The 23,266-nt window shown below is 36.1% G+C and overlaps 1 protein-coding gene across 7 annotated transcripts in view; it reads left to right on the plus strand.

Moving 5' to 3' along the window:
* Positions 1-4,729: 4,729 nt before the first annotated feature.
* DLC1 (DLC1 Rho GTPase activating protein) overlaps positions 4,730-23,266 on the plus strand; it is a 409,505-nt gene continuing 390,968 nt past the window's right edge. For 4 of the 7 annotated variants that reach the window (XR_008665666.1, XR_008665667.1, XM_055334970.1 and 1 more), the window contains exons 1-2: positions 5,595-5,828; positions 20,256-21,395. Coding sequence is in view for 5 of the 7 variants with exons in the window: in XM_055334970.1 (XP_055190945.1) it covers positions 20,379-21,395 (1,017 nt within the window). In the remaining 2 variants the exon portion in view is untranslated. Of the gene's footprint in view, positions 5,082-5,594; positions 5,829-20,255; positions 21,396-23,266 lie in introns of those variants that run through there. The other 3 variants (XM_055334963.1, XM_055334966.1, XM_055334964.1) reach the window with 2 other exon arrangements.

The following is a 23,266-nucleotide window of genomic DNA, read 5'->3' on the forward strand; positions in this document are numbered from 1 at the left end:
TATGGTATAAACTGTGAGGTAGAATGACTCCCAAAGGACAGAGGTTTAACTGGACCTTATTTTATTGAGGAGGAGGGACTTGAACAGAGGCAGTTTCACCTCTTTCCCAGGTGAACAGAGCATGTAAGAGGCAACGCGTGGCCGGGTTTGAGAGCACGGTGAGACAAGTTAGAAGAGTGTGAACTCTGGCCCAAAGGTAAAGAGGGAACTTTTTTTTTTTTTTCCTTTGGAATAGACTGAAGTTACAGGGACTTTTTAGCCATGAAATGAGAATTTCAGAGAATGTTATCATAATGATAAGCAAGGATGCTGAAGTGTGCTGTATGGTGATATTAATAAGTTTTCATAGAGAACAAATTATTTATAAGACATAAGAGCCTCAGCCTCTACTGGGTAGGTACACTCAGGCCTTTCTAAAACAAGTCATGCTTGGCATGCACCCTTCATGCTTCTGAGAGTATCCTGGCCCTACCGGACAGGCAAGGAGAATTATCGGTTTCCAAAACCAAATATACCATTGGGTTTGTGGCAATTTTTTAATTATAATTAAAATTATAAATAAATTTAATTATAATTTAAAAATTATAATTTTTTAATACTTGCTAAGATTTTTTCCAAGTTATTTAAAATTTATCAAGAGACTTTATAGTTATTCTTGGATTGTAATAATTTTCAATGGAGGGAAGCAATGAACATAATAATCCAAGAAACAGGTACAATTAGTTTTGGAGAATTTATAGACTTTGATCCTTTTTGTTAGTTTATCATCAAACTTAATTGTGTTCCTTTAATAAATACTTCTGAATGAATACTTAATGTTTAGTTAAAGTGGAGTATCACAAGTTTGACAAAATTGATTTTAAAGAACTAATGTACATTCAGATTTTTATATGCAAGCTACAAAATTGTATTTTTTTCCTAAGTGGGTGTATATCTATCCTAATGAACCTATTGGAAGAAAGTACACATAAAAAATATCTTAAAAATTAACTAGAAATCTTGTCAAATATATTCAATTTTTATTGCTTTGACATACATGTGGTAACTCCAATAAGCTGCAGGCTAAAGTTGTTAAATACAGATTTTTTAATTTAATTTAATTTTTTTTTTTAGAAAGACATTCTGTCTTCACAGATCAGAAGTCTTTTTTTTTTAAGATCTTATTTATTCATTCATGAGAGACACACACACACACACACACAGAGAGAGAGAGAGAGAGAGAGAGAGAGAGAGAGAGAGGCAGAGACACAGACAGAGGGAGAAGCAGGCTCCATGCAGGGAGCCTGATATGGGACTCGATCCCGGGACTCCAGGATCACACCCCCAGTCAATGTAGGCACTCAACTGCTGAACCACCCAGGCATCCCTAAATACAGATTTTTAAAGGATTAATTTTCATAGCCAAAATACTCCTACATTTGTTACACTAAAGGTACATGTTTGGTACTTCAAAAGTGCCTTAAAGACATTCATTCTCCCCTTGTGTGTATTAATTACCAGTTCAACATTCTAATGATGCTATTCCTTCCTAAAAATGGAAAGAATCAGAGCCTACCTGCACTCACAAATGTTAAAAGTGGATGCTGAGCTAATGACATTTGCTACTGAATAATTTTTTTTAAGATTTTATTTATTTATTCATGAGAGACACAGAGAGAGGGAGAAATATAGGCAGAGGGAGAAGCAGACTCCATGCCGTGAGTCCAATGTGGGACTCGATGCTGGCACTCCAGGATCATACCCTGAGCCGAAGGCAGATGCTTAACCGCTGAGCCACCCAGGTGTCCCTGATACTCAACTTTTTTTTTTAATATATTTTTTTAATTTTTATTTATTTATGATAGTCACACAGAGAGAGAGAGAGAGAGAGAGAGAGAGGCAGAGACACAGGCAGAGGGAGAAGCAGGCTCCATGCACCGGGAGCCCGACGTGGGATTCGATCCCGGGTCTCCAGGATCGCGCCCTGGGCCAAAGGCAGGCGCTAAACCGCTGCGCCACCCAGGGATCCCCTGATACTCAACTTTTAAGAGTAAAACATTCTTTCCCCAGGGTGGATCTCACTTTGCACAGCTGAGGGGTTGTTGGACTATGTGAGAGTCTTTGAACAATCCTGTAGAAGAAGTCCAGGTACAGATTTCCTGAAGATGACAGGGAATTGGCAAGTCTGTCATAGCTGATGTGTATTATTTAGATTATAGTACCTGGGAAGAAAATTGATCTTCATAATAACTTCTAAGCCTTATTCTGCTAGCCTCCTTTTTAAAAAGTATATAATTCCTCTACCAAAAAAATGGTTCCAAATGCATACATTTAACTCAGAGCTCAAAAGATTAATAGATTTTTTTTTTTAGTTATCACCGAAGAGCAATATATGAATGGGAGAGGAAGATAATTTGAATGTCAAAAAAATTGTAGTTAAAAATGAATAGTGCATCAGCCATAATGTCTAATGGCTTTATGTGGACTATCATCTCTAATTTTGGAAAATCCTTATATCCAGAGGCTAAAACTGAGGCTTACACAGCTTAAGTAACTTGCACGGGCTCATCACAGTGCTGGAGTCAAACTCCTATCCTGATCCTCTACTTTCAGCTTTCTAACTGCCTCTATGCCGTATTTTATTAGTTTATCTAGCATAGAGTCAGAAGCAAACATTTAAGGAAGTGATGTACTTAGATTTACATGCAGAGAGGAGAAGGGGACAAATACTTGGGACCCTTTCTATGTGCCTGACACCATGCTAAATATTTAAGAAATTATCTCAGTATTTATCTTTATACTCATATTTGGTAAAGCCTTTATGAGAATGTAAGTTCTGAGATTTGTTTGGAGTCAGGCAACTGAAGGATGAAAAATAAATAAGAGTGATTAAAGATTTGGGAAGTAATCCTTCTAATAATAGAAGAAAGCAGGAAGTCTTATTTGTTTAGAGAAGAGAACATTAAGGAGAAAATTACTATTAAGAGTGTCTAGATGTCTATAAACGCATTTATAAATGCATGTGAATAGGGTTTTGTTGTTACTTCGGGCCAATGTAAACAGGAAGGAGGCTAGATTGCATGAGGGGAGATTATAGCACTCATGAGGAGAATCTAGCTGAGAATTAGCAGTGAGCTAATATTTATTGAGCGCCTACTATCTACTAGAAGACCAGAAGACTAGGGGCAGAGATAGAGATGGAGATAAACAAGTTATTTTAGGAAAGAACTTACATCAATTCTCATTCCATTCTGCTCCAGTGTTTTCCTCAGGGAAATAAATACAAATTTATAAATATATGTGTATATAAAGCAAATTCTGCATTCCAATCTGTGAGTTATGTGGAGTTGTCCCTATTTTTAAAGGGGTATTTGAAACTCAGAAAGTTTAAGAAGTCTCCCCAATTTCACACAGCAATTAAGTGTGAGTCAAGAGAGGCAGGCAAACTCTCAGAGGGAAGGAAAAGACACAAAACTGAGAGTTAAAATCTGAGTTCTGGTGTGGACTTGGCCACTTTCCGTCATGTGATTGTAAGAAAAACAATTCCACAAACTTCAGGTGCTTTATTTTTAATATAAAATAAGAGCACACACACAGAGATTATTGGGAAGCTTAAATGGCATGGTTTCAGTGAAAGTATTTTCAATCAATATGAATATAGTAGCTCTTTAAAGGATTTATGAAAGTGTGGACTTCCTTCTTGCCATATGGTTGTAGGTTAAATTAAAGGAATCTAAGTGCTCATTTTTAAATCAGTAACGTTTTGATAAAAAACTTTTAAAACTTGCTTCTGCCCACAGGTTTTTGTGTGAATGCTTCTCATCTTCATATTCACATGCAATATGTTAATCTTGCCATTTCCTATTTCTCTAGTAGTCCATACTTTGCATTAATTTTGAGAGATTTTAGTTATCTAATAAGAAAAGAAATAGTAGGTGTCACATCATACTGCATCGAATCACCACCTACCCAGCATTCTTTGAGGATATGAAAAAGATGGCCATTGTGATATCCAGGTATCTGTCCGTCTTTATAAAAATGAGTCAACTGAAAATAAAAGTGAACAACGAAAACTACTTTCAATGTCAGAGACGTACAGGGTGGGTCTTGGGCTAAAAAGTTTAATATTTCTTGTAGCTCTATGTTATTCATTTAGCATATTGAAATTAGAATTGTTCTTGTAACTCCCATTATGGGAAATCCCTAAGAATTTGTAAACTGCGCATGGACCCAATAATCAGATTAATCTAATCACCAGTCACACACAAAAAAATGCTTAAGTCATAAATAGCAAGAGAATCCATTGAGTGTAAATAAAGTAGAAGGGAGACATTACAGAGCAATTTCACCCAAGCAAGATAATTAAACTCAGAGATACTGTTTCCTGTTTCTCTGGTATAAACAACAAAGCTGCTCCACTGGCCTCTGCACAACCTGGATGTCCCAAGGCCACATCCCTCTTCTTTCCTTCCACTTTCCCTCAGGAGAATTCTGGGTCATAAAGAAATGAGAATTGGTATAACTTCTTTCCTGAAAGGACTTGAGCTTCCTCTGTGTTGACATTTGTGTCATCTTATTATAGGACGAGCTAACATCTATTATTAATTGATGCACTAATTAAAGCCATACTTGCAGTTTCCATTAGCTTATTCCCTAAATTCTCCAGAGTTGGCTGTCTGGTTTTAATCAAAACCAAATGGTAGTCCAAGTTCCCAGCCTGGAGCAGCTAGGAGGAAGTCATTCAGTGGAGGCACAAGAAAGCAGAAAAGATAAACAGATGATAGTTCACAAAATTTGTGTCGGACAAAGGATGCAGATACCGTGAGCCGCTTTGGAGATGTGATTCAGGGACTCTGTCATGCTAGATGGAAGAAGTTGCAAGTGGTTAATGTCAGCAAGACTGTAATAGGATCAAGATGGAGTCTGTCTTCTGCTTTCCCAGCACTGTGTTTGTGTAACTGGAGGATTCTGACTGGAGGTAACGCTGCATGTGCCATGACATGAACTACTTTAATTCTTTGAAGGATTCCTGGGATTGGAGAGATTTGAAGACAATGTTCTATCTCCTGGCTTCTTGGGATTTTACTTACAGATCCTCTCAGGTACTGTATGTGGGGCTGCAGCATTGTAGATTGTAAGTAGCGTAAAAAAAAAAAAAAAAAAAAAAAAGTGTTCCTCTTTGGGGGATGACAGTTTTAAAACTCTAAATTCATCTCCCTCTCCTAAGAGATCTTTTGAAAGGAGAACGGGCAAGGGTATTTTGAGTAAGCTGTGCATATACATTTAATACAGTGGGGAAGCTGTAAAGGAGGGAGAAAATTGTTTTCCCCACCACCCCCCCCCTTTTTTTAATTCATCAGCAGTGGGGGATAGAGAAAGCTCTAGGACTTTATGACTCTCCAGCTAATCACCTCAAGAGCTTTGACAAACTCACTTCAGTTCTGTGTAAAATCAGAACTCCTCAATCGCCCAGGCGGGCTCTGCTCTGCCCCCCTCCCTCTGCTTCGTGCACTCTTTCTCACATGCACTACTCAGAGGCAGGAAATGCTTCCCAGGCAATCTGGGCCTGCTTGTGGAGGCCCCTCTCGCAAAACATCAGTCTGAATTTAGTGGACAGAAGTCACCAGGAACGCCTTGACAGGCTCCTGCTTTAGCCAAGGCTCCCTCCAGCTGCAGAGGGTGTTTTTGTTAGAATCACACTCTGCGTAAAACTGCTTAGAATAGAGCCATGATCTCAACCACGAAAATGTGAACGTGTATTTTGGAGGACCTAACGGGGGACGGACTTCTCTCCTAGCCTGAGTGTTGAGCGATGTCATGCCTGGGCGGTTCAGCTCCTCGTTGTCTAGGTAAGACGCTGTGGACTCTCTGCTTTATATTTCCAGGCAGGCTTTGAAGAGGCAGAAAGTTGGACAGAAATGTTAGCATCTTGCAAGGAGTCGTGGTTTCCTAAGTTTGGGAGCTAAGCTCTGAAATTAGAAGTGGAAAATGTGTAGGGAGGAGAAAACTGCGAGGCAAATTGTTTTAGCACAATGTCAGTTCTAAAATAGGCTCCAGAGAGATTTTACTCTTTTCCTCCATAAACTACGATTTTATTGTGATCCCTTTTTATCTTTACTTTCCTTTTTTCTTTCTTTCTTTCTTTCTTTTTTTTTTTTTTTTTTTAGTGAATTAGACCAGGTTTCCTATTCCAGGGCATAATACAAAACAAATACATATTCTCACACTTAAGTGTGAGGTGTAAATGATTTCTTTCGATCCCCCCCTTCCTTTGCCAACAGGGAGAGTAGATGGCACCAGAGTGGCTTTTCTTTATAATGAATCTCCAAAGAATATTCTATGTGTCATGTAAAATATGAAGATTGGACTCCTCAGTGTTTCCCTAAACCAGTTTCAATCACAGTGCAGGCTGCTAATGTACAGCTTAAATGTTTCATTAAAAAAAAAAAAAGAGTCAACACATGAAACTTCAAAAATTATTTCTATCCTATATAGTAGTTAACTTGATTTTCAAAATTTATATATTAGAATCCAATTTACTTTATATTTACTTTCCTGGATTTACTGCTCTTGTTATACTTGCGTTGAACATTTTTGAAGAATTGAAGTAAATCTCAATGACAGCAACATTCAGTATTATTATTTTAAGGCAGCTGGAAATCACTGCAATCACATGAAAAATGAATCATATTCATAATTCATATAATCATAAAATTAGATTTCCACTGGGCTCTAATCTCTTTAAGGTATCTTAAATGTTTAAATGTTCTATCTATGAAGAAAGAAATCTAGCAATGACTGAAATAAAATGGACTTTTTAATGCATAACATACTGTTGCATTTATATTTCTGAAGATTTAAAAATGAAAAGAATTATTTTATAGAAATTATGTGGAATGGTATGTGAAGGGGATAAATATTCATGTGTATTTCCTAATCAATTAGATGAACACAAAATATAATAAATGAAAGATGAGAGCTGTTTGACAGTTGGATCATAAGAAATCAAATGTTTTAATTCTAAACTTTTACACAGTACAAGGTGACCATTTGTGGTATTAGCCAACTTATTATTGAATTCTATGCTAGAATAAGTTATCTTAGTATATTTTTAACCATTCACTAACAATTTAAGATGTCTTAAAACTTATAAATATGATAAAAAAATCTTTTGTTCAGCACATGCAAAATAAAATGCTGACTTATCTAAATTATGATTTGGTAAAATCCCTGAAAAGAATTTCAAGGAAGGAAAGAATATAAGAGATCACTTCTTCAAACGCTGTCCTGAGGTTGACACAAGGCAGCTGAAAAATGACATTCAAAAGTGACCTGTCCAAGGTCACACCACTTGCTAGTGGAAGAGATCACAGTGGAGTGCTCCTTCATAATTCAGATATCTTTATACTACTTCATCTTGTTCTCAAATAATAATTATGCAGAATGAATTATGACTATATCCAGTGGAAGGCTACTTTTAGACAGAAACTGTAGTACTTCTTTAAAGAATAAGAAAAGCTCAAAGCTACTACCCATGTACAGTATGGAGGGAAAAATCTTGATTTAAAAAAAAAGAGCCAATTCACTAAGTAATGAAGTTTTCTCAAATGTAAAACTTTTCTTACGCCTTTGACAAACACTTCAGTGGAGTAACTTGTTGGTGACTGTTTTATTTCATGTTTATGCCAAGAAAATCAATCCACATGCTAATAATTATAATAATTTTAAACTGATGTGTCTTAAAAATGTAGGGCTAGAAAGGAGCTTGTCCGATTGATATATTCAAATGGTATCATAACAAATCTATACTGACCAGCGACTTTCAGAGATCTTACTACCCCACCTCAGAATCGGTTTAAGGATCTCATATACCCAGACATTCTTTCTTTTATCTAACCTAAATCTCTATTGCTCTAGCCTATTTCCAGTTTTATGGGATTTTCCTCGGTCGAAATATGGAAAATCTAAATGAACATATGAAAACATAAGTATACATTTGTGGGCCAAATAAAGCCAATGCCTTTCATCTTCCCTTGTACAGCTTATTTTCAATCCTTTAATTGGTTCATATATCTACTCTGAGCCTTCTACAAAGTTTTTTAGTTGTAGAATATAGAATTTCTTACAGTATATAAATAAATGTCTGACTGGTAGAGTGTAAAATGAGAGAGTTGGCTGCTTAAGCTGTATCATACTTCATATATGACAACATATGTTGCTATGCAACCTGAATACTGCCTTTTCCAAGGCAAGAAGCTTTCTCATAAAACTAATATATGTCATTTCTACTATATGCCATTTCTTAGACAGAATGTGTGTCATGATCCTTTCTTTTCCCCATTTTTATGAACTAGATTGAATTTCCTGATGCTATTACATTTAAAAGACACTTCAACACTTTCAGTGTCACCATCCTACACAATATTGGAATGAGGAATAAATTCAGTAAAGCAGTAGCCTATGTAACTGACTGCATGGTTACTTAGAGAACCTAGCAAAAGAGAATACATCATTTTATTTTTTTTTTCTTAAGGATCTTATCATTTCAAAGGATGATTTTTCTGACCACGTTTAAACCTGCCCATACCATACACCTCACTCTAAAGATTTTAGGCATACTTTGATCTCATTCATAGAGGATTGGGTCTTCTAGGCTTTAAACAAGTTTACATTTGGGACATTTTAAATTAATCTTTTGTTTTGATCTTGTTTCTTCTTGAAGAATGAATGAATTAGTGTATTATTTTACAATAAGAATCTTTCTGTAGAAATCACCACAGGACAACAAATTTCCAAAAAGATAACCTAGATCTGGATCAGAGAATTTTATTATGAAAATAGAGAAATGCCAGTAATTGTACATGTGAATTTAAAGAGGATGAGAGATTTTAAGGAGTTGGCATGACTGTTGTACCCTCTTTCCCCATATGAATGATAAGCACCCTAATCCCACAACTTAAACCAAACAAGACTCCAGATTGATTTTGGTGTGAATATAGGAATGCAGCATTTATTCCATAGTTCTATTTTAGCATTAAGTTTCTAGTCAGTTCACAGAGTTTTGAGAAATAGATGGACTTAGTTTAATTGAAATTAAACAGAATAAGGTGAAGACCTTGAGACCTAGTTAAAAGAGATTACTGATTTTGATTCAGTAGATTATAGAGTTTGTAAATCAATTGGAAAAGATTAAATAAGGGCAGCCTGGGTGGCTCAGTGGTTTAGCGCCGCCTGCAGCCCAGGGCCTGATCCTGGGGACCTGGGATCGAGTCCCACATGGGGCTACCTGCATGGAGCCTGCTTCTCCCTCTGCCTGTGTCTCTGTCTCTCTTTCTCTCTCTGTGTTTGTCTCTTGTGAATAAATAAATAAAATCTTTTTTTTTTAAAGAAAAGATTAAATAAGGACTCCATACAAAAAATAGTGGGAAGGCGCTATTAAACACAGTACATATGAATGTGCTCATTAATTAAGGTAGATGGGTAGAAAAAAATTACTATACTAGTTATATATGTAAAAAGGTTGTTTTGTATTAGACTGGATTAACCAAGTGTTCTAGCAATACAGTTCAAATAATTCAAAGAGAACATCAGTCCAATAATGGAAATGAGATAGAAAGGAAGTAGGAGGATCAGAGAAGTTTAGAAATTCAATTGTTTCTTTTTATTCTCAGCAATTAACAAGATAGCCTAACACATCAGATGCTCTCCATACCTGTTTGTCAATAAATGTTTGTGGACTAAATCAGTAGGAAAGAGGAAAGGAAGGAAAGCAAAACTGGTGATAAAGAGTGGGATTGTGGGACTTTGTTTTTTTTTTTTTTTTTTTTAATTTTCCAGACATCCTGTGATGATAGAATATTTTTTACAGGGGAAAGAAAATAAGAGGTTGTCAAGAATCGTCAGAGCCTGAGGCCAAAGGTTAACAACATTCTCATAAGATGACATTACAAATTTATTAAAAGCCAGAAGGAAGCATGAGCATCCAGAAATAGTTTAAAATTAAAAGTTACATGAAACCAGTGACAGCAGAGCACTAGTGAATTTTCCACTGTTTAAATAGTATGGTGTACTGAAAAGCTCATAAGCAGAGTCAAAGAACCAGCTCTGATCTGCATCTTTGCCACTTGATGTTCTGTGATTTGAAAGATGCCCCATAACTACTTTGCGCTTCTGCATTTTATCGGTAAAGTGAGGAAGATAATGAAAAGTTATATCCCTGGGTCATTTTGAGCATCACATGAGATTTTATATAGGCAAATTGTTTGCAAATTGTATAACAGACAAATCTGTTTCAAAAAGCATAGGTCAATTAGTCAGAAAGACTCATGGTGTTTCATATTTTGGCCAAATTGCTCATCTATATTGAAACAACATGGGCATGCAAGGCATAGTTCCAGCTCATACTCAGCCATGGATTCTGCAGCTAAGATCAATCAAAACCTAAAGTAGTCATCGTTGTCAGCAACAGCAGCATCACCATTAGCATCATCATTATGTCCCTGAACATCTATCTAGTGAATTCTCACAAGATGCAATGGATTAAATGTTCTACACGTATCATTAGCTTAGTTTTATTATTTTAGCTTAGTATTATTATTTTCCTTTCAATAACTTTTCACTCTTCCCTTTATAGATGTGAGAAAACTGAGGAAAACAAAGTTTAGGTGACTAATCCAAATTACTGGGGGGCGGACGGGGGAATGGTTCTCTAATAGCCATCTTACCTTCACAAAAAAATGGAGATAACTTTGCCCACTAGTAGGTATTTGACCTTGAGCTAGTTACTAAGTTCTGCCAAAATTATCCCTATGAAATTAGGGCAATGATAGCAACTACTCCATGGAGTATTTATGAGTACTATTACCAAGGGAGATAGTATAAATACAGTACCTGACCCACAGTAAATGCTTAGTAAATAGAAGTCCTTTATTACTATTACTATTAGAAGTCCTTTATTACTATTACTATTACTATTATCATGATCATCAAAAGTTTTCAATGTGCCTGCTGTTAGTTGGGTATAGAGAAGAACATGTGGTAATAAAAAGCAAGCTCAACTGTACATAGATAGAAGGCAAAATAAGATGAGGATTATAGATATTAAGCACAGCAGGAAAAGTTGATGTCAGAGGCATCAACCCCTGGTAGGATGCTGACCTAACAGAAGTAGCTAAGTTCCCAGTGATTTCGTGTTCCCAATTTCAGTGAAAGTCATACTTACTTGAATGAGTGAAATCTCAGTATCCTGTTGGCACCTAGGAATCCAAGTACCTGTGTGGTTGTAGCCATATCTCTTATTTGCAGTTGGTGATTACGGTGTCTACCGTTAGAGGGTTCTTAGAAATGATAGCAAAGCTAAAAATAGAAAGTGACCACTTAAAGCAGAGACACATCTCAGCATGCTGATGATAAAGCAATATAATCCATGTCCCTTGTTGAATAGAAATGTTGCTCTGCCATTAAAAAAAAAAAAAAGCAACCAAGCTCTTGATGACAAATTTAACTCTAAGCTATTTCCTATTGCATGAAAAATTTCAACTGAAACAAGTTCAGAGCAAAGGCAATACTTTTCTTTGGTTATGAGGGGTTTTACAGAAAAAAGATAGGAGGGCAAAAACCCAAATGGTTAATTATTAATAAATGTATTTGCAGAAATATCTAAGATTCAGTGCAGCTCTAAATGCTCAAAGGATTCTGCATAGGATTGAACACTATCATTGAGAATACAGTGTACTTTTAAAAAGCAAAATAGAAAAACCCAAAGAAAATACACATACCTAGAAATTACTGTATCCATGATGCAATATTATTCCCCATGACTGTGTTAATTTTGGGATCTTTTGGAAACCAGTTATCCCCAAAAAGGTCTTAGTGATATCTGGCAAATATTATGAAGTATTCCAAGATTTCCTCAAATTACATGTGGGTTACTTAAGAAAATGTTAAGAGAATCTGCAGACCTGGCTGACCTAAGCTATAAAGTGGTAGTAAGTCAAACACTGCCAGTACCTGGGCTCCTCCTTGCAAAAAAAATTAGAAATTACTGAGGCTTCATTACATAGCCAGAACCTGATGATAAAAATAGAGCGCCACAGAAATAATAATTTATAATTTTAGAAATCTTTTTAATAATGAGCTGACTTCTAATGAATGACAGAGTTAATTTTCAGGTTTGTCTAATTCCTGGAATCTTTGACTCTGAAAGCTAAGTATAAGAAAAAAAATTACCAAGCTTAGTAAAGCTGAGATATACATAAAAATAGATAAGTCTTAAAAGAATATTTTTAAATTGGGTACCTGCTTCTTCCTTTTTCTTCTAAAGACCAAAAATGATGGAAGCTTGGCTGTGTCTTTGGAGAAAGTAATATACTTCTTATTCCGCTTAGTTCATTATAGGCAGTTTATCCTATGATTTACTATTTTTTTGATATCCAGAAAGCCTAAATACATGGAAGCTATTTCATATATATTATTTTAAGCTTCACTAAACAATTTGCCAATAAAGAATTTCAATAAGAGTTTGTTTTCCACAGACAGCTAATGAGGCATAATGAGTAAATTCCAACACCTGACAAAAATATGTGAAAGTAGATGGATGATAATTTTGTGAAGAATCAGAACACAGACTGCTATGAAAGAAAGAAAATCTGCGCAAAATCATATTAAGAAAAATTCACACATCATATTATTAAGATCTCTCTCTCCTAAAGACTATTTCTAGCCCTGTCCAATTTGGATTAGACAGCATGAGTGTTTTAAAGGAAAAGCGCCAATTGTCTTCTACTAAAAGTTGGCTACTCTGACCCCTGACTAGACTCATAGAAATGCTTTTTTTAAAATGTGTTATCTTTTTGTGGCTATTTGTTCGTACATTTACATAAAGGAATTAAGAAAAGTCATATCTGCCTACGCTTTCTTAGTGCTCCTGAGCATCTTGAATATGAGACATCAGTCTGGCAATGAAAAGCATTCCTCTTCATGTTATTATTGAGCTGGGGAGCAGTGGGAAGTTGCCCAAATGTGCACAGTTTGGTTTGCTTGGTAATTTGTTCCTTGACAGCTCCATCAAGAAAATGAATTTCATTTTGGCCTCTGCAAATGCTCACTGTAATGAAGATTTCCTTTGAAACTAGTGAGCGTACATTTGAAGAACTGTATTAAGTTGTGGTCATGTCAATGTTGTTGTTTCTGTTCCAGTTGTCTAATTCAGTTCATAAGTGGTTTGGGGGCACTTTCTATTTGCAAATGTGACTCCTTGAGAGTAGGCTAAGATACATTAAGATTTCAAATCATGATAGGGTGTTCAGATTCCCAATCTCTCCATTTCATTGACTTACCATATTAGCTACAAAGTGGGTCAATGTGGAAATGTTCTTTTCTTGGTTCAAATGCATTCTTTCTTCTTGCAAGAGTGCACTTTAGAGAGCTGAAACTTTTGAATTAAAAGGAGATTATTTTCCCCATATCTTCTCTTCTTTCCCACAGTGTCTGAGAATATGCCATGTGGTAGATATTCCACATATATATGCTTTAAAGCAGTTGTAGAAGGAAAACATGACCTAGAAATTTAATGTGGGATGGGTAATTAAGAAGAAAGACCCTCAAGGAAACCAAAACAACTGTGGCCACCTAAGGAAAGAGAAAAATAAAGTGGCAGTACTATTATGTTTTCATTTTCCCTTCCATTAAATACATAGAACCTGTATGATGGTGTTTAAAAACAGCCTAGGAGCCAATCATGTGTGTGTGTGCATATATACTTATTTTTCAAATTTTTATTTATGTATATGTAGGCATATGTATGTCTATGTATGTCACCTGTGTTCTGAAAGGATAAAATGAGATATCTACACTTAGAGTTTTAAGGGGTTGAATGAGAAAAGTTGCCATCTTTCCAAGTACTATGATGAGGTGTCCAGAAGTTGCAATATAATGCAATGGAGAATTCCTCTTTTCATATTCATTTACTCAATTAAGGTTATTTGCATCTAATTTTCTGTATCCTAAAACTTCTGTTAAGATAATATTTTAGAAGGCTATAGCTAAGAGGATTACCAAGAATATTTATCTAGACTTGCAGGAGTTCCTAAAAGGGTCAGGGGAGGAAAAAGAGCCATTAAAAAAAAAAATCACTGAAGAATCTGATAGAAAACTACAGGACATTTTTGGCCCAAAAATAAATACCCAAACTGGCACCTTTATTGTGCTAATAGAAGGAAGAAGATATATGTGTACTTGTCAGGGGGTGATATAATGAGTGGGGAAGGGAATACAGGGAATATTTAAGTCCTATTGGATATATTGTAGAGGAAATGCAGACATATTTACATATCAACTTAATCTTAAAATTAATTCTCTGGAACATATTAAAATTTAGATTAAATGTAGGTTATTATTTAACATGCTTTCTGAGATTCATAAATTTTTCTTTATCTCAAGCAAATAACACAGAGAATTATAATAATTTAAGTTTTTTAGCTATTTCTCCTATTATTTCCATATTTCTAAACAATACAATTACACTATTTTTCCCATTTTAGACATTTTCTGTTAAATTTCTGTTATAGAAAATGAAGAGTTAGCTCTCTGAGACTATTCTTCCCAGCATCCCTAACCCTATCCCCTATAAAAATTTTATGCTTCAAAAATAGTTGCTTTCATAATTTTTTATTAAGTCCATATTTACTGCTTGCAGTATTTGGCTATCCAAAAATTTCGTAGCTAAGCCAGATAGTGTACTATGATTATATTTCCTTTCTTTTACAAGCCTGTTTCTTGTAGATAATAATTGATTTTTAGTTTTCTATATAATTATTACTACTTCTTTCATCTAATATCATCCAACTTTATTATAAATTCTTCTCAATGTGTTCATATACCTCATATAATCAATTATTTACATGTGTGGGTTTTTTTTTTTCCTTAGAGACATTTCTTGTAGAGAACTTGAGGGTTTATGTGAAATGATTGCCCACTAGGTCTGTAACATAAATTTTATCCTGGAAAGCCCATTCCCTGGTCTTTGTGTTGAATTTCTGAGTCCCTTGTTGCCATGTCTTTTTCATTTTATTTATTCTCTTATTTGGGTGGAACTATACTTCCAGTAGCTTCTTCAGCAGATGAGAAAAATTTTTAAGGCTCTTCACATAATTTTAAGGTAGAAATAATTTCCCATCAGAATTTTGAAGATATATTTGACTGTCTTGTTTCCAATTTTGCTATTAAAAAAATCCAATAGTATTGAGATTTGTAATAAATAATATATAAACTCTTTTCTTTCTCTCTGATAACATTTACATTCATTTGCTTACCTCTAAAGTTCTGAAATTTCATAATAATGTTTCTTAGTGTGTTCTATTTTTATTTCTTGTATCACTGCATACTCCACAGATTCCCTTGAATCTGAAGACAAGTCTGTGAAAATCTGAAAAAAAAAAAATCCCTTTTAGGGACACCTGAGTGGCTCAGTGGTTGAGCATCTGCCTTTGGCTCAGATCGTGATCTGGAAGCCTGGGATCTAGTCCTGCATCAGGCTCCCTAAAGGGAGCCTGCTTCTCCCTTTGCTTATGTCTTTGCCTCTTTCTCTGTGTCTCTCATGAGTAAATAAGTAAAATCTTTTTAAAAAATTTTTTCTTAAATCTCTCCCCTCAATTTTCTCTGAATGCATTCAAGAAATGTGATTCCTCTCCAAGATGTCAAATGGGTTTTCAAGTTGCAGTAATTCTCTGGAGTTTATTGTTGCCTCTGTTATCTTTCCCAAACAGGTGATTTAGAACAGTGAAACTCTGAACCTCAGCTCTCATTTTATCTAGAAGTCATGGAGGCAGGAAATTTACCACAGAGGACTTTATTTAGGGGTTTTCTCCTCTGAAGCCCTACCTAATGTTTCCATCATCCCACACCACTCACTGTTTAAAAAGAAGGAAGGAAGGAAGAGAAGGAGGAGAAGGAACGCTGGAGGGAGGAAGGGAAGGAGAGAAGGAAGGAGGATGAAAGATGGAGGGAAGAAAAAAGGGAGAGAGGGAGAAAAGGAAGGAAGGAAGGAAAAGAAAGAGAAAGAAAAGTCAAAAAGAAGGAAGGGAAAGAGAGAAAGAAAGGAGAGAGAAATTGATGACCATCTGCTTTATGTTAAACTTTACATGGTATTTGTGGCATGAGAAGACCTTTATTTTTCTCTACATGAGTTTCTCGTTTTTAAAAAGATTTTATTTATTTATTCATGAGAGACACACAGAGACAGAGGCAGAGACACAGGCAGAGAGAGAAGCAGGCTCCATGCGGGGAGCCCAGGGCAGGACTTGATTCTGGGACTCCAGGATCACGCCCTGAGCCAAAGGCAGGTACTCAACTGCTGAGCCACCCAGGCGCCCCTAGATGAGTTTCTCCTATAAAACTGTAAGCTCCTTTAGGAAAGGTGGAATATATTATTTAGATTTTTATTCCTAATGTTTAGCAGAGTCTTTGAAGAAACAAGTATTGAAGAATTGATCTTGGCCAGGCAGTGTTGCTGCCAGTTCTTCAACACTGCCCATTCGATTTCAGCCACAGTGCTTTATTTGCATCATGTTCTCTCAGAATATAGAATGAGCAGTGGTGGGATGCCTGGGTAGCTCAGAGGTTAAGCGTCTGCCTTTGGCTCAGGGTGAGATCCTGAAGTCCTGGGATCAAGTCCCCCGTCAGGCTCCCTGCATGGAGCCTGCTTCTCCCTCTGCCTGAGTCTCTGCCTCTGTCTGTGTCTCTCATGAATGAAAAAATAAAATCTTAAAAAAAAAAAAGAATGAGCAATGGTGATTATCATTGGGATCTCCTTCTCTAAGGACAATTACCAAGCCAAGGTACATAGTATGTGCTTATTTCAGAAGCAGGTGCAAAGGAAAGCATGATTGTTTGATATGAGATATAGGTCAGTGATTCTCAAACTAGAATGTCTCCAGATATTGTCATTTAGCATAATAATGTTTAATTTCATTTAAGTTTAAAATACTGGGGCATCCCAGGTGGCTCAGCAGTTTAGCACCGCCTTCGGCCCAGGGGCTGATCCTGGGGACCCGGGTGGAGTCCCACATCCGGCTCCCTGCATGGAGCCTGCTTCTCTCCCTGCCTGTGTCTCTGCCTCTTTCTCTCTCTGTCTCTCAAGAATAAATAAATAAAATCTTTAAAAATATATACTGTTTAGCATAAAATGCCAATGTTAAGGAATGGTGTTACAAAATTAACTAAGTAATAAATTTGAAATTCATTCGTGTCTAAACATTTTATGCACTAATATTACAAAAAGCAAATTTGGACATTTTACAAACATTTTCCAGGACTGTTACATAATTAGAGGTATATAGAGTCTCCTGTGATATTAATATAGTGGTGTTTGAACACATGCATTTAAGAAGTGAAAAATCCCCATGGAAATTCACTTCATAAAATCAACACTCCGCAATGACCTACACTTTTCCAGATCCTTCATCCAAATCCTCAGGAGCTGAGCTCATTCTGAATGAAAATGCACAAAAGGATTATAAAAAAAAATGTAATGGAAATTTGCAAAATAGTCAATAGTTAGAAGTACAGTTACAAAGAGAGCAATCTGGTGAGGAGACTGATAGGGAAAAATCAGGTCTTTTACAAAGACATCTCAATATTATAGGATGGATTATAATCAATTTAGATGATCTAGAAAATGACGCCAATATGCTCAGATGCAACTGACAATTATCCAGTACTCCTTCTTAATACTCTGTTCAGCCATTAGATCATGGAGGCAGATTTTATCTTGTAAATAGAATTTAAATAGGAAGTGTGAATAACGAAGTTTGGAGAGAGAACATTTTTAAAAATCTGTCAGACCATAGGATATGGAATGAGCACTGAAAATGTAGAGGTGATGGTCAGAAGGATAATCAGGATAATTATGTCTTTAAAAATATAGACACTATGCATTTACAGGAATGATTTGGAAGTGTTCAAAGAACCTAAATGAGCAGGACAGAAGGAGTTAATGCTTCAGTGTGTACACTCTACCTAATTTACAATCTCCCTTTGCTTCAGAACTTGTTGAAGTGTCTTCCTTTGACATTATAAAAACACTAACCTATTTGCAAAAGTGGAGTGAAATAAATTAATATGGGAAGGTCCTAAGGGTAAAACTTTTATGTAATCTGTCCCCCAAGGAGTTAATAAAACTCCATTTCTTTTTAGTAAAAAAAAAAAAAAAAAAAAAAAAAGAATCCAGAATTTAGTCTTAACTTAAATGTAAATGTGGCTTAGGAATGACACAGTAATACCACTTGGCATTTCTTAAGTTAGCCTGCTCTCTCTATATACTGGATAAAAATAAAGAAAAGAAAGCATCTAAAACAGAACCGCCCTATTATGACCCAAATTTGCCCATGAAAGCAGAAATTTTCTGGCCTGCGTCTATGCGTTTTTTCCACTTTCCGTAGCCTCCCACACTATAATGACTTATGCATGGAATTCAGGGACTTTATATTTTCTTTTGAGTGCAAAATGAATGCCAACATGGAAAATGTGCAGGCTGACCATTTTCAAATGGTCACAGACCTTTGAGGGAACCAGATAGCATCCAGAAAGATATTTGGTCAGGCTAGGGTACCAAATTCTAGTACATTCCTTAACTCCACTAGTCTTCACAGGATGGGAATATTTACCTTTCTGGCAAGTGCTTAGTCAGAATAGCTTGAAATTTTTGGTAGGGATTCAGAAGCCTTTTCAATAGACTGAAGTGACCCAAAACCAGCACAGCAGTCCATCTTGTTTATGGCTGAGATCAATAAGCCAATCCATTTATGTGCTGACATTTCTTGTGTAGAGGAAAAACTAGAAGTGTCTGCTCTTTGAATGGGATTTTTCTTTTATGGTCCAATAATTTGGTTTCATTATGGAACAACATTTGTATTAGTCCTTTTTTTAAAGTTCAGTTTACATTGGTATAATTTGTTTCCTTGAACTAAGGGTTTGAATAATTCAAGGCAAAAAAAGGAGAAAGCTACCTGGAATGTGTTTATAATCTACCTTATCTTAGGGCCTGGTTTCCTGGTTTACTTAGATTTTTATGGCCAAATTCTAATAGACGTATACAAACTAAACGCCTTAGAAGCGAAAAAGAATGCTACTGAAATTTCTGAAGAATTGTACCAATTATTTTTACCATGTTCACATCTTCTTTTTGGTTCACTGAATTCCTGCATGAGGAGTTCACATTTTATACATACTTAAAGCTATGTGGAGTGGGGCACCGGGGTGGCTCAGTGGTTGAGCGTCTGTCTGCCTTTGGCTCAGTTCATGATCCCGGGTCCTGGGATGGTGTTCCACATTGGGCTCCTTGCAGGAAGCCTGCTTCTCCTTCTGCCTGTGTCTCTGCATCTCTCTGTGTCTCTCATGAATAAATAAACAAATAAAAATCTTTAAGCTAGGTGGAGGGAAGGGGCACAAGTAGAATCTCATTCCATGGAGACAGTGAAGTTTGTTGGCTACCTAGTTAGAAACAGGACCTAGATTGAATCCTGGTTTACTTCTGGGATATATGACCTTGGGCAACTTATTCAATGTCTCTAAGCTTCAACAAAATGAGCTTGCTACCTAGTGGTAGCAGTGATAGCATGAATGCAAATGTATTTATCCTAAGGCATGGTCAACGGTGTGTGTTATACTTTCTTGTGAATTGTGTGTTAATAGGAGCTAAACTAGATTATTCCATGTTTCTTAGTCACTCCCTGGAGTAAATACATCCTGGTAGTTTGGGATCTGTATTAGCTCTTTCCAAACTAAGACATTATATGTGCTGTCTCTATAGCTCATGTCGTGCATGAACAGTTCGCTGGTGGCCTCTGCTGTGATTCAAACCAAACAGCAAATAGATCTTTGTAAGATCTTGTGTTCACAAAAGTGGAGCAGGAAAGCATGTATGTGAGAGCAACAGGTTTCTCCTGGTGAATTTTGTTAAGTACTGCAATGCAAATGTGTTCTTAATGGAGTTTCACACATTCAGTACTTGGATTGTCATTCATTAATAAGTCAATCAATTCAGCTGCATTTCAAGTGTTGTCAGTGTTTTTGACCAGAAATATTAAATGCAAAATTTTGTTCTAATACTATGCTATTTCTTAAAGAAGTAACATCATTAAAGCTAAGGAATAGAAGCTTTTAAAATCTCTTACTTACTCTTTCATAGCACAGATTAAATGTGCTCTTTTCTAAGATGTATTTTGGTGTTAATGATTATCCTGAACTATATACATATATATTTTTTTTAAATTTAATAGGTGGTGAAATGACAAAACACTCTCTTCTTCGACCAGTGGATATGAAGTCATCTTTCATCAAGTTCCATCTCCTTTAGTCTCATATGGAACATATCTCTCTATCTGTTGTCAAACTACGATGACATGTCTGTAGCTATCAGAAAGAGAAGCTGGGAAGAACATGTGACCCAATGGATTGGGCAGCCTTTTAATTCTGATGATCATAACCCAGCATGTCATCATGGACTAGTAGCTGACAGCTTGCAGGCAAGTATGGAAAAAGATGCAACTTTAAATGTGGATCGTAAAGAGAAGTGTGTTTCACTACCAGACTGCTGCCATGGTTCAGAGATGAGAGACTTTCCTGGGAGGCCAATGGGTCACATTTCAAAGGAGGTGGATGAAAATGACAGCCATGAAGATGAAGATCAGTTTCTTTCTCTGGAGGCCAGCACAGAAACACTAGTACATGTTTCTGATGAGGAAGCCGATTCTGATCCATATATTACAGATGATAAGCAGATTTTAACTACCCAAGGACATAAAATATCAGACCAACATAGCAGCAGAGGAGCAGGCTCCTTAATAAAGACGCTGCCCATCATGGAAGGTAACCAAAGTAACTCCTGGAGAATGGCTGGTGGAGCTGACTTAGGACTGGTAGAAGAAAGGGGAGAGAAAAAAGTTACTTACATTGTAAGCAAAAGCCTGGAGCTTTGTAATGATATAAGTTTAAGTGAAATAAAAGATGCACCCCAAATAAGTGCATGTGACTCTTTGACTGTGAAAGATATTGTGCCTGAGAAACAATTGTTTAATTCTGCTGTGATTGCTCAGCAACGGAGGAAACTTGACTTCCCTAAAGATGAACATGAAAGAAACACCTGCAGTGTAGTACAGGATGAGTTCTTGGCTGCTCCTTGCACAGACAGAGGACTGCCGTTATTAAAAGCAGATTCTGGAAGCTGCCTTCTGCAACCTCCTTCCTGCCCTAGTGGAATGTCAGCTGAAAATGGCCTAGAGAAGAGTGGTTTCTCAGAACATCAAAACAAAAGTCTCCCAAAGGTCAACTCAGGAGATGGCATGCAGTGTTTACACTTAAAGGAAACTCTGGCCACCCAAGAACCCACAGATAACCCAGTCAGGCTTCGCAAAAGAAAGGTAAGACACATGCACAGATTATCTGGCTTTTGGGATTTTATAAATATCCTTGTTGCCATCACTTAGTATTTTGCAAGGATTAATGACATGTAAATGTTTCTTTTGCCTTATATTGTAGCTTTATAATTCAAAGAATATCTTATTGTGCAAATAGTCAAAATATACAAAAACTAAAATTTATTAATCTATTCAGTTCACTAATAGAATTTATAATAGTTTGTGAACATTGTATTTTGGAATTGTGTTGATGACAAAATTGGTTTTATTTCCTCCTTTTGAAATTAAATAGCCACCAGATAGCTCATAGGTCAAGGCATACCAGAAGAGCGTTCTCTAACTTTTAGAAAGACAGAAAGTCACAGTATTTACTTTATTTAATGTCAATTATTTGGGCTTTTTTTTCCCTTTTTTATTTTTTTCCCTTTAAAAGTATGTTTTATCATAATTAAAGTGCTATGAATCACTGTGAATAATGACACTTTTCACAAAGGCAACAATATCTCCAAATATGCTGATAAAATTTGAAATAATATCTTGACACATTTGCCGTCGATAGATGTATCAATCTTTCTGTAACTCTTAACCAAAAAGAGCCAATAACTGAAATTATTTTTTCATGCCAAACTTCCTTTGACTAATCCTGTAGATGCCATACTCCTCTAAAAAGTTTCTAAGTGAGAGGAGCAAAGATTGGAGTTACATGAAGCATGGTTTAGCTAGTAGACTTGGCCAAAGTTTTCTTATCTTTGGGATTTTCTCCAAATTCTTCCAACAATGTAGTGCTTTTGAATCCTAATGTAAATACAAATATAATTTCTTCTGTAAATCCAACATGGTCATTGGTATTGAAAACTCCCTGCAGATTGGACAACATCCTTCTCCATCTTTTGATAAAATATTAATTCTTCATTGCAATTCTCCTCGGCAATGAGGAAAAAAAATAATCTCTAACTCTGTGATTCAAAAAAAAAGTCTGGTTTCCATAAACTGTGGTTTTGCTAACAAACTAGATCAGTTTGGTTTAAATGAAGTCAAAGACTTGACAGCAAAGAGCAGTGTGCTTGAACTATATGACAGCAGAGAATTCCATGCTTCTGGCAAACTCTTCATTATATATTGTATTAAAATATTAATTCTCCATAAAATTGTTATGATTGGCATGCTCGGGTCACTTTTTCAGAAATGTGCATTTATTCTATCAAATCTGTTGGGAATGTAATAATGACATAAGAAATTATTAACTGACCTATGACACAGCTCCCCTAAAATAAGACAAACCCTGCCCAACTGCCGACAGAAACATTAAACATTCCAGAAACATATGCTCACCACTTGGACATTTATATCAATACTAAGAATGCTGGAAAGAATTTGCTCTTGGACATGTCGCTATAGCATGGTTCCATTATGAGAGCAGTAATTATAACCTATTTACAAGTTCTAACTTAAATATTCTATTTTAAGCATTTCATCATTCTAAAGTGTTATGGCACTGTCTGGTGGAATATTTGCTTTGACTCTACAGCTCATTTGGGATGCTTTGTAATAAGAAGATTAAATGCAGAATTTCAAGTTTAGAATCTACTCTGGAAAAGTATGATTATGGGAAGCACTTATAATCAAAGTCTTTAGGAATTTCTGTTCTATTTTCTACTGAATGAATATTTTTTTATTTTAATTTTTATTTATGATAGTCACACAGGGAGAGAGAGAGAGAGGCAGAGACATAGGCAGAGGGAGAAGCAGGCTCCATGCACCGGGAGCCTGACGTGGGATTCGATCCCGGGTCTCCAGGATCGCGCCCTGGGCCAAAGGCAGGCGCCAAACCGCTGCACCACCCAGGGATCCCCCTGAATGAATATTAAAATATC

This window comes from Nyctereutes procyonoides, unplaced genomic scaffold, assembly GCF_905146905.1.
Source record: "Nyctereutes procyonoides isolate TBG_1078 unplaced genomic scaffold, NYPRO_anot_genome, whole genome shotgun sequence".
Lineage (NCBI taxonomy): Eukaryota > Metazoa > Chordata > Mammalia > Carnivora > Canidae > Nyctereutes > Nyctereutes procyonoides.